Source organism: Somniosus microcephalus, unplaced genomic scaffold (assembly GCF_052327205.1).
Source record: "Somniosus microcephalus isolate GS21.2 unplaced genomic scaffold, FLI_Smic_1.0 unresolved_chr4, whole genome shotgun sequence".
In the NCBI taxonomy this organism is placed as follows: Eukaryota; Metazoa; Chordata; class Chondrichthyes; order Squaliformes; family Somniosidae; genus Somniosus; species Somniosus microcephalus.
Genome location: NW_028225182.1, coordinates 47446873 through 47459413, shown reverse-complemented (window position 1 = coordinate 47459413; position 12541 = coordinate 47446873). Strand labels below are relative to the sequence as shown.

The 12541-nt window shown below is 51.9% G+C and overlaps 1 protein-coding gene across 1 annotated transcript in view; it reads left to right on the top strand.

Annotated features, from left to right (window-relative positions):
• The first annotated feature begins 594 nt into the window (after positions 1 to 594).
• LOC147091027 (calpain-5-like) overlaps positions 595 to 12541 on the top strand; it is a 91214-nt gene continuing 79267 nt past the window's right edge. Inside the window, exons 1-2 of the mRNA XM_085977474.1 lie at positions 595 to 871; positions 7512 to 7715. Of these exons, the coding sequence (XP_085833600.1) occupies positions 7551 to 7715 (165 nt within the window). The 5' untranslated portion in view covers positions 595 to 871; positions 7512 to 7550. The remainder of the gene's footprint in view (positions 872 to 7511; positions 7716 to 12541) is intronic.

Genomic DNA, 12541 nt, shown 5'->3' with positions numbered 1-12541 from the left:
GGCATTTATTGCCCGTCCCTAGTCGCCCCTCGAGAAGATGGTGGTGAGCCGCCTTCTTGAACCATTGCAGTCCGTGTGGTGAAGGTGCTCCCACAGTGACTTTGTTATCGCGGTATGGTACAACCCAGTGGCTCGCTGGGCCATTTCTGAGGGGCAGTTAAAGAAAGCAAGACTTGCATTTCTATAGCGCCTTTCACCACCACCGGACGTCTCAAAGCGCTTTACAGCCAATGAAGTATAAGAGCCAACCACGTTGCCGTGGGTCTGGAGTTGTGTATCGGCCAGACCGGGTGAGGACAGCAGATTTCCTTCCCTGAAGGGGCATTAGTGAACCAGATGGGTTTTTACGACATTCTCATGGACACCATTACTGATACTAGCCTTTTTAAATTCCAGATTTATTTAATTAACTGAATTTGAATTCCCAGCTGTCCTGGTGGGATTATGAACTCGTGTCTCACGGATCATTAAGGCCAGGTTTAGTTCTAGATTACTAGTCCAGTAGCATAACCATTGGGCTAGCATTCCTTTAGAGGGAGGGGAATATTCTGCCAGACTCGCCCTACTCTCCATATCCTCCCCAACGATTATCAGAGCCAGACAACCGAATGGAGGTGTTGTTAAAGAGTTAATGCTTTTGTGTGTGTGTATGTAAAGTTTGGCTTAAATTCAAATTCACTCTGAAATCACCCAGGAAGTTAAAGCCGATTGGTTCGGGAGGCACCTTGGCTGCTGTTCAAAGCTTAAGTGACACTTGCTTTACAAGCGGAGGTCTTTCTGTGTGGCTCCGGATTACTGCAGTGGGACAGGACGAGCGAGGTCTGGGCACCGGTCCCTGGTTTGGGGGGTGCGGAAAAACAGCCTCTGGCAGGTCAGTCTGTTTGAGTTGGTCATGTCGTGGTGAGGAGAGGGAGGAGGGGGGTCTGGATATTTGGCACCAACTGCACCCAACCTGATGCACAATAAACACGGCAGGACATTTGCAGGATGGGAGGGGGAGAGAGATGAATTTGTATCCCAGCCTACAGGTTGTGTCTGATTAAGTTAAACCTTTATTTCACTAATTTTCCCTTGCCTCTGGTCAAATGTTAATTTCCGGAAATACCCAGTTAAAGCCACCCCTTGTATGAATAATTTTACTTTTAAAAGTTTTTTTAAAAAGGGCAGTATCAGGAAAGTTAAAGAGGGAATAGGCACAAGGGCCGAACTAGTTAATATTAGCACTGATACTGACAAAACCCAGCAGGGGTAGATATTCTGAAGGCTTTAGGTTTCACTAACATAGTCACTCAGAGAGCCCCGCTTTCTTTTTAAACATTGCATTTATTTCGAGGCTTTGACTAATTTGTCACAAGATTCCTGTCACCAGAATATTCACCCCTGACGGGCAGGCAAGCTGTTGCGTTACGCTGGGGCAGTCAGAGAGCTCTTGAACCATCGCCCTGTTCCCAATGAGTTTCATTGTTCACCGTGATTGCTTAGAAAGTGTTTAGAGAAAAGGTGGCACTCTCTCTCGCCTCTGAGTCAGAAGGTTGTGGATTCAAGTGCAGTACTGAGGAAGCGCCACAATGTTGGAGGGGCAGTACTGAGGGAGCGCCGCACTGTCGGAGGGGCAGTACTGAGGGAGCGCCGCACTGTCGGAGGGGCAGTACTGAGGGAGCGCCGCACTGTCGGAGGGGCAGTACTGAGGGAGCGCCGCACTGTCGGAGGGGCAGTACTGAGGGAGCGCCGCACTGTCGGAGGGGCAGTACTGAGGGAGCGCCGCACTGTCGGAGGGGCAGTACTGAGGGAGCGCCGCACTGTCGAAGACGCCATCTTTCGGATGAGACGTTAAAGCGAGGCCCCGTCTGCCCTCTGAGGTAAAAGATCCCACGGGCACTGTTTCGAAGAAGAGCAGGGGAGTTCTCCCTGGTGTCCTGGGGCCAATATTTATCCCTCAACCAACAATCTAAAAAAACTGATCACCTGGTCATTATCCTATTGCTGTTTGTGGGAGCTTGCTGTGCGCAAATTGGCTCTTCCTACAATACAACTTCACAAAGGGCTTCATTGGCTGGAAAGCGCTTTGGGACATCCTGAGGTCATGAAAGGCGCTATAGAAATGCAAGTCTTATTTTATAACGCCGCTCCCCCAGACCCCGCCACCCCAAATCTGATACAGGGGCACAAGACTGATTGAGATGCAAGAGAACTAATGTTAAAGAAGACCTTCACGCCAAGTGTCCATTCCCTTTGCAATGTGGTTCTCTCACTGAATGGCCAGTGTGCAGACAGAAAGGGTTTAAGCCCCGACAGTAAGTGTGGGAGGAGGACGTAGATCCTGTTTGTTATGGGAGGGAGGTAAACACTTTGGCTTGTTTGAGGCAGCAAGACGCCTGCGGTGCCTTGACTGCAGTTTACAGATTCCATAGGAGCTTGAGAAAACTGCCCCGCCCCCATGGGGGAATCGTTCAGAGCCCAGGGGGGGGTGGGGGATACTAGGAGTAAGAAAGGAAGCTCGGGGAAATTTTCACCCAATCGGAGGAGGCCGTTGACATGGGTTCAAGAGGCATTTAGATGTGTTTTTGGAGAGGAAGCGGTTTGTGGGATATGGTGAGATGGTGGGTGGGTGGATCTGAAGGATATCGAGAGTAGGTGAGGTTGAGGGATCTGGTGGTGTTGAAGAATCTGGTGAGGTTGAGAGATATGGTGGGTCGGTGGGGTTGAGGGATGGTGGGTAGGTGGGGTTGAGGGGATGGTGGGACGGTGGGGTTGAGGGATGGTGGGTCGGTCTGGTTGAGGGATGGTGGGTCGGTGGGGTTGAGGGATGGTGGGTCGGTGGGGTTGAGGGATGGTGGGTCGGTGGGGTTGAGGGATGGTGGGTCGGTGGGGTTGAGGGATGGTGGGTCGGTCTGGTTGAGGGATGGTGGGTCGGTGGGGTTGAGGGTAGGGTGGGTCGGTGGGGTTGAGGGATGGCGGGTCGGTGGGGTTGAGGGATGGCGGGTCGGTGGGGTTGAGGGATGGCGGGTCGGTGGGGTTGAGGGATGGCGGGTCGGTGGGGTTGAGGGATGGTGGGTAGGTGGGGTTGAGGGATGGTGGGACGGTGGGGTTGGGGGATGGTGGGTCGGTGGGGTTGAGGGATGGTGGGTCGGTGGGGTTGAGGGATGGTGGGTCGGTGGGGTTGAGGGATGGTGGGTCGGTGGGGTTGAGGGATGGTGGGTCGGTGGGGTTGAGGGATGGTGGGTAGGTGGGGTTGAGGGATGGCGGGTAGGTGGGGTTGAGGGTAGGGTGGTTCGGTGGGGTTGAGGGATGGCGGGTCGGTGGGGTTGAGGGATGGCGGGTCGGTGGGGTTGAGGGATGGCGGGTCGGTGGGGTTGAGGGATGGCGGGTCGGTGGGGTTGAGGGATGGCGGGTCGGTGGGGTTGAGGGATGGCGGGTCGGTGGGGTTGAGGGATGGTGGGTCGGTGGGGTTGAGGGATGGCGGGTAGGTGGGGTTGAGGGATGGCGGGTCGGTGGGGTTGAGGGTAGGGTGGGTCGGTGGGGTTGAGGGATGGCGGGTCGGTGGGGTTGAGGGATGGCGGGTCGGTGGGGTTGAGGGATGGCGGGTCGGTGGGGTTGAGGGATGGCGGGTCGGTGGGGTTGAGGGATGGCGGGTCGGTGGGGTTGAGGGATGGCGGGTCGGTGGGGTTGAGGGATGGCGGGTCGGTGGGGTTGAGGGATGGCGGGTCGGTGGGGTTGAGGGATGGCGGGTCGGTGGGGTTGAGGGATGGCGGGTCGGTGGGGTTGAGGGATGGCGGGTCGGTGGGGTTGAGGGATGGCGGGTCGGTGGGGTTGAGGGATGGCGGGTCGGTGGGGTTGAGGGATGGCGGGTCGGTGGGGTTGAGGGATGGCGGGTCGGTGGGGTTGAGGGATGGCGGGTCGGTGGGGTTGAGGGATGGCGGGTCGGTGGGGTTGAGGGATGGCGGGTCGGTGGGGTTGAGGGATGGCGGGTCGGTGGGGTTGAGGGATGGCGGGTCGGTGGGGTTGAGGGATGGCGGGTCGGTGGGGTTGAGGGATGGCGGGTCGGTGGGGTTGAGGGATGGCGGGTCGGTGGGGTTGAGGGATGGCGGGTCGGTGGGGTTGAGGGATGGCGGGTCGGTGGGGTTGAGGGATGGCGGGTCGGTGGGGTTGAGGGATGGCGGGTCGGTGGGGTTGAGGGATGGCGGGTCGGTGGGGTTGAGGGATGGCGGGTCGGTGGGGTTGAGGGTAGGGTGGGTAGGTGGGGTTGAGGGATGGTGGGTAGGTGGGGTTGAGGGATGGTGGGTCGGTGGGGTTGAGGGATGGTGGGTCGGTGGGGTTGAGGGATGGTGGGTAGGTGGGGTTGAGGGATGGCGGGTAGGTGGGGTTGAGGGATGGTGGGTCGGTGGGGTTGAGGGATGGTGGGTAGGTGGGGTTGAGGGATGGTGGGTTGGTGGGGTTGAGGGTAGGGTGGGTAGGTGGGGTTGAGGGATGGTGGTTCGGTGGGGTTGAGGGATGGTGGCTCGGTGGGGTTGAGGGATGGTGGGTCGGTGGGGTTGAGGGATGGTGGGTCGGTGGGGTTGAGGGATGGTGGGTAGGTGGGGTTGAGGGATGGTGGGTCGGTGGGGTTGAGGGATGGTGGGTAGGTGGGGTTGAGGGATGGCGGGTCGGTGGGGTTGAGGGATGGCGGGTAGGTGGGGTTGAGGGATGGCGGGTAGGTGGGGTTGAGGGATGGCGGGTAGGTGGAGTTGAGGGATGGTGGGTAGGTGGGATTGAGGGATGGTGGGTAGGTGGGGTTGAGGGATGGTGGGTCGGTGGGGTTGAGGGATGGCGGGTAGGTGGGGTTGAGGGATGGCGGGTAGGTGGGGTTGAGGGATGGCGGGTAGGTGGGGTTGAGGGATGGCGGGTAGGTGGGGTTGAGGGATGGCGGGTCGGTGGGGTTGAGGGATGGCGGGTAGGTGGGGTTGAGGGATGGCGGGTCGGTGGGGTTGAGGGATGGCGGGTCGGTGGGGTTGAGGGATGGCGGGTCGGTGGGGTTGAGGGATGGCGGGTCGGTGGGGTTGAGGGATGGCGGGTCGGTGGGGTTGAGGGATGGCGGGTAGGTGGGGTTGAGGGTAGGGTGGGTCGGTGGGGTTGAGGGATGGTGGGTAGGTGGGGTTGAGGGATGGTGGGTAGGCAGCCTGGAATTGGCCTGTTAAGAAGGAATGAGCTTGCTGAACCTAATGACCGTTTTCTTCGATCCGGGGTTGGGTTGAAGCAAACCTGCGGAGCGAGATGGAGAGGATACTGCCGTGAATTCATACTTGGAACACCCACAGCTCACCAAACTGGCCCCAGAGTTGTTAGAATTAGGCACACGTGCCGATACAGTGAGATTCCTGCGAGGCACAGATCGGAATTACATTCTTGTGATAGTTTTTAATTATGGATTAAGGAGAAAAGTTTGGACGCATTTGCTGGCGACAATCCTTTGCAGTGCCGGGGGTGGGGGGGGAGGGCTGGGGGTGGGGATCAGCCAGGATACCCGATACTAATAGTTAACCAGCGGCATCTGCTGGAAGCGGTGTGTATTGGCGTCCGTCAGCCTTGGCGTGTGTGGGCCCACAGAGCCTACCCTCAACCCCACCTACCCACCCTACCCGCAACCCCACCTACCCACCATCCCTCAACCCCACCTACCCACCCTACCCGCAACCCCACCTACCCACCCTACCCTCAACCCTCCCGGGGATCCCCTGTAAATACCGACACGCTCCCTGGGACCACCCTGTAAATACTGACACACTCCCAGGGATTCACCCAAGCTGTCCAAATCATACTGGAGTTTCTCGGCATCCTCCTCACAGCACACACGCCCACCCAACTTTGTGTCATCTGCCAACTTGGAGATATTACATCTAGTTCCCTTGTCTAGATCATTAATATATATTGTGAATAACTGGGGTCCTAGAACCGATCCCTGCGGTACCCATAGTCACTGCCTGCCACTTGGAAAAAGACCCGTTTATTCCAACGCTTTGCTTTCTGTCTGCCAACCAGTTTTCTATCCAAGTCAATACCTTGCCCCAATCCCATGTGCCTTAACTTTACACGCTAATCTCTTATGCGGGACCTTATCGAAAGCCTTCTGAAAGTCCAAATACACCACATCCACTGGTTCTCCCTTATCTATTCTACCAGTTACATCCTCAAAAAATTCCAGTAGATTAGTCAAGCACGATTTACCTTTTGTAAATCCGTGTTGACTTTGTCCGATCCTGTCACTGTTTTCCAAGTGCTCAGCTATTACATCTTTTATAATGGACTCTAGCATTTTCCCCACTATCGATGTCAGGCTTACCGGTCTATAATTCCCCGTTTTTTCTCTACCACCTTTTTTGAATAGTGGGGTTACATTAGCTGTCCTCCAATCCATGGGACCTGCTCCAGAGTCTATAGAATTTTGGAAGATGACCAGCAATGCATCTACTATTTCTAGGGCCACTTCCTTAAATACCCTAGGATGTAGATTATCAGGCCCTGGGGATTTATTGGCCTTCAATCCGGTCAATTTCCCTAACACCATTTCCCTACAAATACTGATTTCTTTCAGTTCCTCCCTCTCATTAGACCCTATGTTCCTGACATCTCTGGGAGGTTATTTGTGTCCTCCTTTGTGAAGACAGAACCAAAGCATGTATTTAATTGGTCCGCCATTTCTTTGTTCCCCTTTATAAATTCCCCTGATTCTGACCACAAGGGACCTACGCTTGACTTCACCAATCTTTTTCTCTTCACATATCTATAGAAGCTTTTACAGTCAGTTTTTATGTTCCATGCGAGCTTACACTCATATTCTATTTTCCCCTTCTTAATGAATCCCTTTGTCCTCCTTTGCTGAATCCTAAACTGCTCCCAATCCTCAGGTTTGCTGCTTTTTCTGGCCAATTTATATATCCTCTCCTTGGATCTTATGCTATCCCTAATTTCCCTTGTTAGCCACGGGTGAGTCACCTTTTTTGTTTTATTTTTATGCCAAACAGGGATGAACAAATTCTGTAGTTCATCCATGCGATCTTTAAATGTTTGCCATTGCCTATCCGCCGTCAACCCTTTAAGTAACGTGCCCCAGTCCATCCTAGCCAACTCGCGCCTCATACCATCGTAGTTTCCTTTTTTTAAATTCAGTACCCAAGTCTCTGAATCAACTACTTCACTCTCCATCTTAATGAAGACTTCTATCATATTATGATCGCTCCTCCCCAAGGGGCCTCGCACAACAAGACACACTCCCGGGGATCCCCTGTAAATACTGACACCCTCCCGGGGAGCCCCTGTGAGTACTGACACAATCCCAGGGACACCCTGTAAATACGGACACACTCCCGGGGATCCCCTGTAAACACTGACACACTCCCGGGGACTCCCTGTAAATACGGATACATTCCCGGGACCTCAAGGACCCCCACACCTACCACTTCCACGGGATCGCCACGAGGCCCAGTTTGAAATCCTACTGAGAGTTCGCAGCTAATTTCTCGCACTGTGGTTCCCAGGGTCGCGACCTCTGCAGACACCTCGCCTGCCGATATAAAATGCCGCAGCGTGTGAGACACTACAAGGACCAGAATTACAGGACACTGCGGAGAGGGTGTCAGCGGGAGAAGGTTCTCTTCGAGGACCCGCTCTTCCCCATCACCGATGAGTCTGTCTATTACAACCGTGCCCCTACTGGGACCATAGAGTGGAAACGCCCGAGCGTAAGTAGGGAAGATTAACCGGCTTGTTCTCTATTCCGCCTTGTATTGTAAACAACATCAGAGCAGGAGGAGGCCACTCGAGCCTGTTCCAACATTCAATGAGATTGATCTGTATCTGGTTCTGATGAAGGGTCACAGACCTGAAACGTTAACTCTGTTTCTCTCTCCACGGATGCTGCCTGGCCTGCTGAGTGCTTCCAGTATTTTTTGTTGTTATAACAATCTATCAATCTCAGTTTTGAAATTATCAATTGACCCCCGCCCCCCTCGCAGCCTCATTAGCTTTTTGGGGGAGAGAGTTCCAGATTTCCACCCCCCTTTGTGTGAAGAAGTGCTTCCTCACATCACTTCTAAACGGTCTGGCTCTAATTTTAAGGTTCTGCCCCCTTGTCCTGGACTCCCCCCACCAGAGGAAATAGTTTTGCTCTATCGACCCGATCAACTACTTTAACCATCTCAAACACCTTGATTAGATCACCCCTTAATCTTCTAAACTCGAGGGAACACGAGCCCAGTCTGTGCAACCTGTCCTCGGAATTTAACCCGTTTAGCCCCCGGATATCATTCTGGTGAATCTGTGCTGCTGCCCCTCCAAGGCCGAGATACCCTCCCTGAGGTGCGGGGCCCAGAACTGAACATGGTCACTCCAGATGGGGTCTAACCGGAGCTTTATACAACTGTGCCTGGAGTACTGCGTACAGTATTGGTCTCCTTATTTAAGGAAGGATATACTTGCATTGGAGGCAGTTCAGAGAAGGTTCACGAGGTTGATTCCTGGGATGAAGGGGTTGCCTTATGACGAAAGGTTGAGCAGGTTGGGTCTATACTCATTGGAGTTTAGAAGAATGAGAGGTGATCTTATTGAAACCTATAAGATACTGAGGGGGCTCGACAAGGTAGATGCAGAGAGGATGTTTCTCCTCATGGGGGAATCTAGAACTCGGGGGCACAGTCTCAGAATAAAGGGTCGCCCTTTTAAGACGCAGATGAGGAGGAATTTCTTCTCTCAGAGGGTCGTGAATCCTTGGAATTCTCTGCCCCAGAGAGCTGTGGAGGCTGGGTCATTAAATACATTTAAGGTGGAGATAGACAGATTTTTGAACGATAAGGGAGTCGAGGGTTATGGGGAGCGGGCGGGGAAGTGGAGTTGAGGCCAAGATCAGATCAGCCATGATCTTATTGAATGGTGGAGCAGGCTCGAGGGGCCGAATGGCCGACTCCTGCTCCTATTTCTTATGTTCTTATGTGCCAATGCTGCTGGACAGACCCTCTGATGGGAGTCCGGGGTTTTGATCCTTTAAGTTACCACCCCCCTTCCCCTCCTCCCCAGTGTTGGCACCTGTGCCCATCACCCATCTCTGTGCTGGGCACACCTCGGTATCCCAGCCACCTGGTGTGTTGGAATCCATTACTGTTCCATTGAACGGGTCACTCCGGTTTCTGTTAGTCCCATTGGAACCAGGACGTAGAATCATACAGTGCAGAAGGAGGCCGTTCGGCCCGTCGTGCCTGTGCCGGCTCTTTGAAAGAATATCAAAACATCTCTGGGCTCGTTCCCACAATGGACTTCTGTCTGCCCAGGTTAGGCAAGGCACAGCCAGCCAGGGGATCCCATTCCCGATCCCTGTCCCGTGCAAGTGCACTCGTCGGGTGAAGACTTCCCCAGTCGAACATCCCGCTGCCATTCGCTTATTAGGCTCACAGGCCTGAGGATGGCCACTCAGGTGAGGTGAGGGAGGGCAGCTACCAAAAACGGAGGCAGGCTAGAGGGGCCGAATGGCCTCATCCTGTTCCGGCACTTCCTGAATTGGGATCGGTTTGCCGAGGTTATACTTAGCGATGGGCCTCTGCCGGTCTTGGTGGGTTATTATTAGACCAGTGTTTGTGTGTGTGTGTTTGACATTATGCTCACGGCAGAGAGGCTCCAGATCATACTTGTGTCCGTTTTTTGACCCTGTCACTTTAAGAGGGAGCCGAAGATCTGACCCTTGCATTGGTCACAGTGGCGTTCCTCGAACTATCAGCCTTCCCATCACCGGCATGTCTCTCTCGGCCCCGGCCGAGCGACAGATACCGCCGGTGATATTTGAAACCATCGCCTTGGCACAACTCAGAGTTAAACTTATCTTTCCTATCTGACCTGGGAGCGGGATTCAGTTCAGCATGGCAGGGCTGGCTCGTGTAACTCTCTCCACCCTGCCTGTCTCTCCCTCGCCCTCTTTTTCTTTCCCCCCTTTCTTTCTTTTCTTTCGGCCTCTGCCCGTCCTCTCGCTCTCTTTCTCCATTGCCCCCATCGCTTATCCCCACGGAATCACTTTCTACACTTTCCCACATTACAACAGTGACTGCATTTCAAATAGTACTTCATTGGCTGTAAAGCGCTTTGGGACATCCTGTGGTGGTGAAAGGCGCTACAGAAATGCAAGTCTCACTTCCTTCCTCCCCTCCCCTGAACCTGCTTTCTTGTATTCGCACCCCCTTTTCTTTGACTGTGTGTGTCTATTCCTGCCTTCTCCTGCCCCGCTCTCTCTCCCTCTCCCTGTCTCTCTCTCTCTCTGTCTCTCTCTCTCTGTCTCTCTCTCTCTGTCTCTCTCTCTCTGTCTCTCTCTCTGTCTCCCTCTCTGTCTCTCTGTCTCTCTCTCTGTCTCTCTCTCTGTCTCTCTCTCTGTCTCTGTCTCTGTCAATTCAATTCAATTCAAATGCTTTATTGGCATGAAAGTTTACAGGGAACCATATTGCCAAAGCTTACATAACAAAAAGTACAGTTTTCCAACATTCTGTAGGTGTCAAACAATTTTGACCTTCGTTGGGTACATACAATATTAATTTAAACAATATTAATTTAAACAGTCGTTGTACATCGTTGGGTACATTCAGTATTAATTTTAAACAGTCCTCAGGTTGTGACATGTTGTTACATATTTGGCACCAAGGTATGGTCTGTCTCCTTCTCCCAGGACTAATCTTAATTTTGACAGGTCATCCAATTCTTTGAAATCTGGGGTTGTTTGGCTGAGCTTGTCAAATAATATGTTTCTTGTTGTGTTGAATTTTTCGCATTTTAGGAGGAAATGCATCTCTGTCTCAACCTCGCCGGCCAGACATTGATCACATATTCTATTCTCTCTAGGCTGCCAGGATTTCTTGTATCTTCCTTTTTCAATTGCCAGTTGGTGGTCGCTTAGTCTGTACCTGGTGAGGGTCTGTCTCTGTTTTGTGTCTCTGATGGTCGAGAGATAGTCTGCCAGTTTATATTCTCTTTTTAGGGCCCGGTAACATTCTAATCTGCTTTGGCTTTTGGTTATTTTGTTCCAATGTTCCAGGTAGGTTTCTTTGCATTGTTTAATGATTTGGTTCACTCGGATTGGTGTTTGGACGGCAGTGTTGGTCTGGGACTGGTCAGGGTCCGGCTGAGTAGGAGTACTTAGTTTCAGTAGCAGCTGACTCAGGGGACTCTTTTCTGGGTTTAGCTCTTGGGTCTGGAAGGCTTTAAAATGAAGGGTGTCTGGGGAGCTAGATTTGAGGTGATTTAGGAAGTTTAGTGCTCATTTTTGGATGTTTATTATCAGTGGGTATCTGCCTAGTTCGGCTCTGCATGCATTTGTTGGTGTTTTCCTTTGGGTGCGAAGAATGCTTCGGCAAAATTCTGCATGTAGGGCTTCTATTGTGTGTTTTTCCCATTTAGTGTAGCTATGGTGATTGAGCGGGCCCCATACTTCACTACCGTACAGCGCAATGGGCAGGATTATGCTGTCAAATATTTTGAGCCAGATTTTGATTGGGATTTGGATGTTGTAGAATTTTCTTTTTATTGCATATAGGGCTCTTCGGGCTTTTTCTTTTAGTGCATTCACTGCTATGCTGAAGCTCCCTGATGCTGTAATGGTTAGACCAAGGTAAGTGTAGCTCATAGTGTGTCCTATGATGGTATCACTGAGAGTAAACTGGTATTTGTTTTCCTGACACCTGGGCCTTTTTTGAAAAATCATGATGTTGGTTTTCTTTAGATTTACTGTTAGGGCCCAATTTTGGCAGTATTTGTCGAGTAGGTCTAATTGTTGCTGTAATCCCTGTTCTGTGGGAGACAGCAGAACCAGGTCGTCCACATAGAACAGGGATTTCACTTCTCCATCCAGGAGACAGAGACCCGGTGACTCGCTTTGCTCCAGCATGTCTGCTAATTCATTTATGTATATGTTGAACAGGGTCGGGCTCAAATTGCAGCCCTGCCGGACGCCTCTTCTCTGGGTGAAGAAACCGGTGCGTTTGTCTCCAATTTTGACACCGCATTTATTTTTCAGATACATCGATTTAATAAGGTCATAGACTTTGCCCCCTATTCCACACTGAAGAAGTTTATAATAGAGCCCTTCATGCCAGATAGAGTCAAAGGCTTTCTTGAAGTCAATGAAACAAGCGAATATTTTCCCATTTTTTGTTTGGTGTATATGTTTTTCAATGAGAGTGTGAAGGGTATAGATATGGTCGGTGGTGCGGTGTTTTGGAAGAAAGCCTATTTGATTTTTTCTAAGGATATTATGTTTGTTAAGAAAATCCAGTAATCTACTATTTAGAATACTGCAGAATAACTTCCCTAGACAACTGTTGACACAGATGCCGCGGTAGTTATTTGGGTCTGATTTGTTTCCACTTTTATATATGGGAGAGATGAGTCCTTGGCACCAGATATCGGGAAAACAGCCTGAACGTAATATGATGTTGAATAACTTGAGTACCGCACCCTGCATCTCCATGTTGCTGAACTTGAGCATTTCATTTTTGATGTTGTCTGGACCACAGGCTTTCTTTAGGTGGAGAGATTTTGT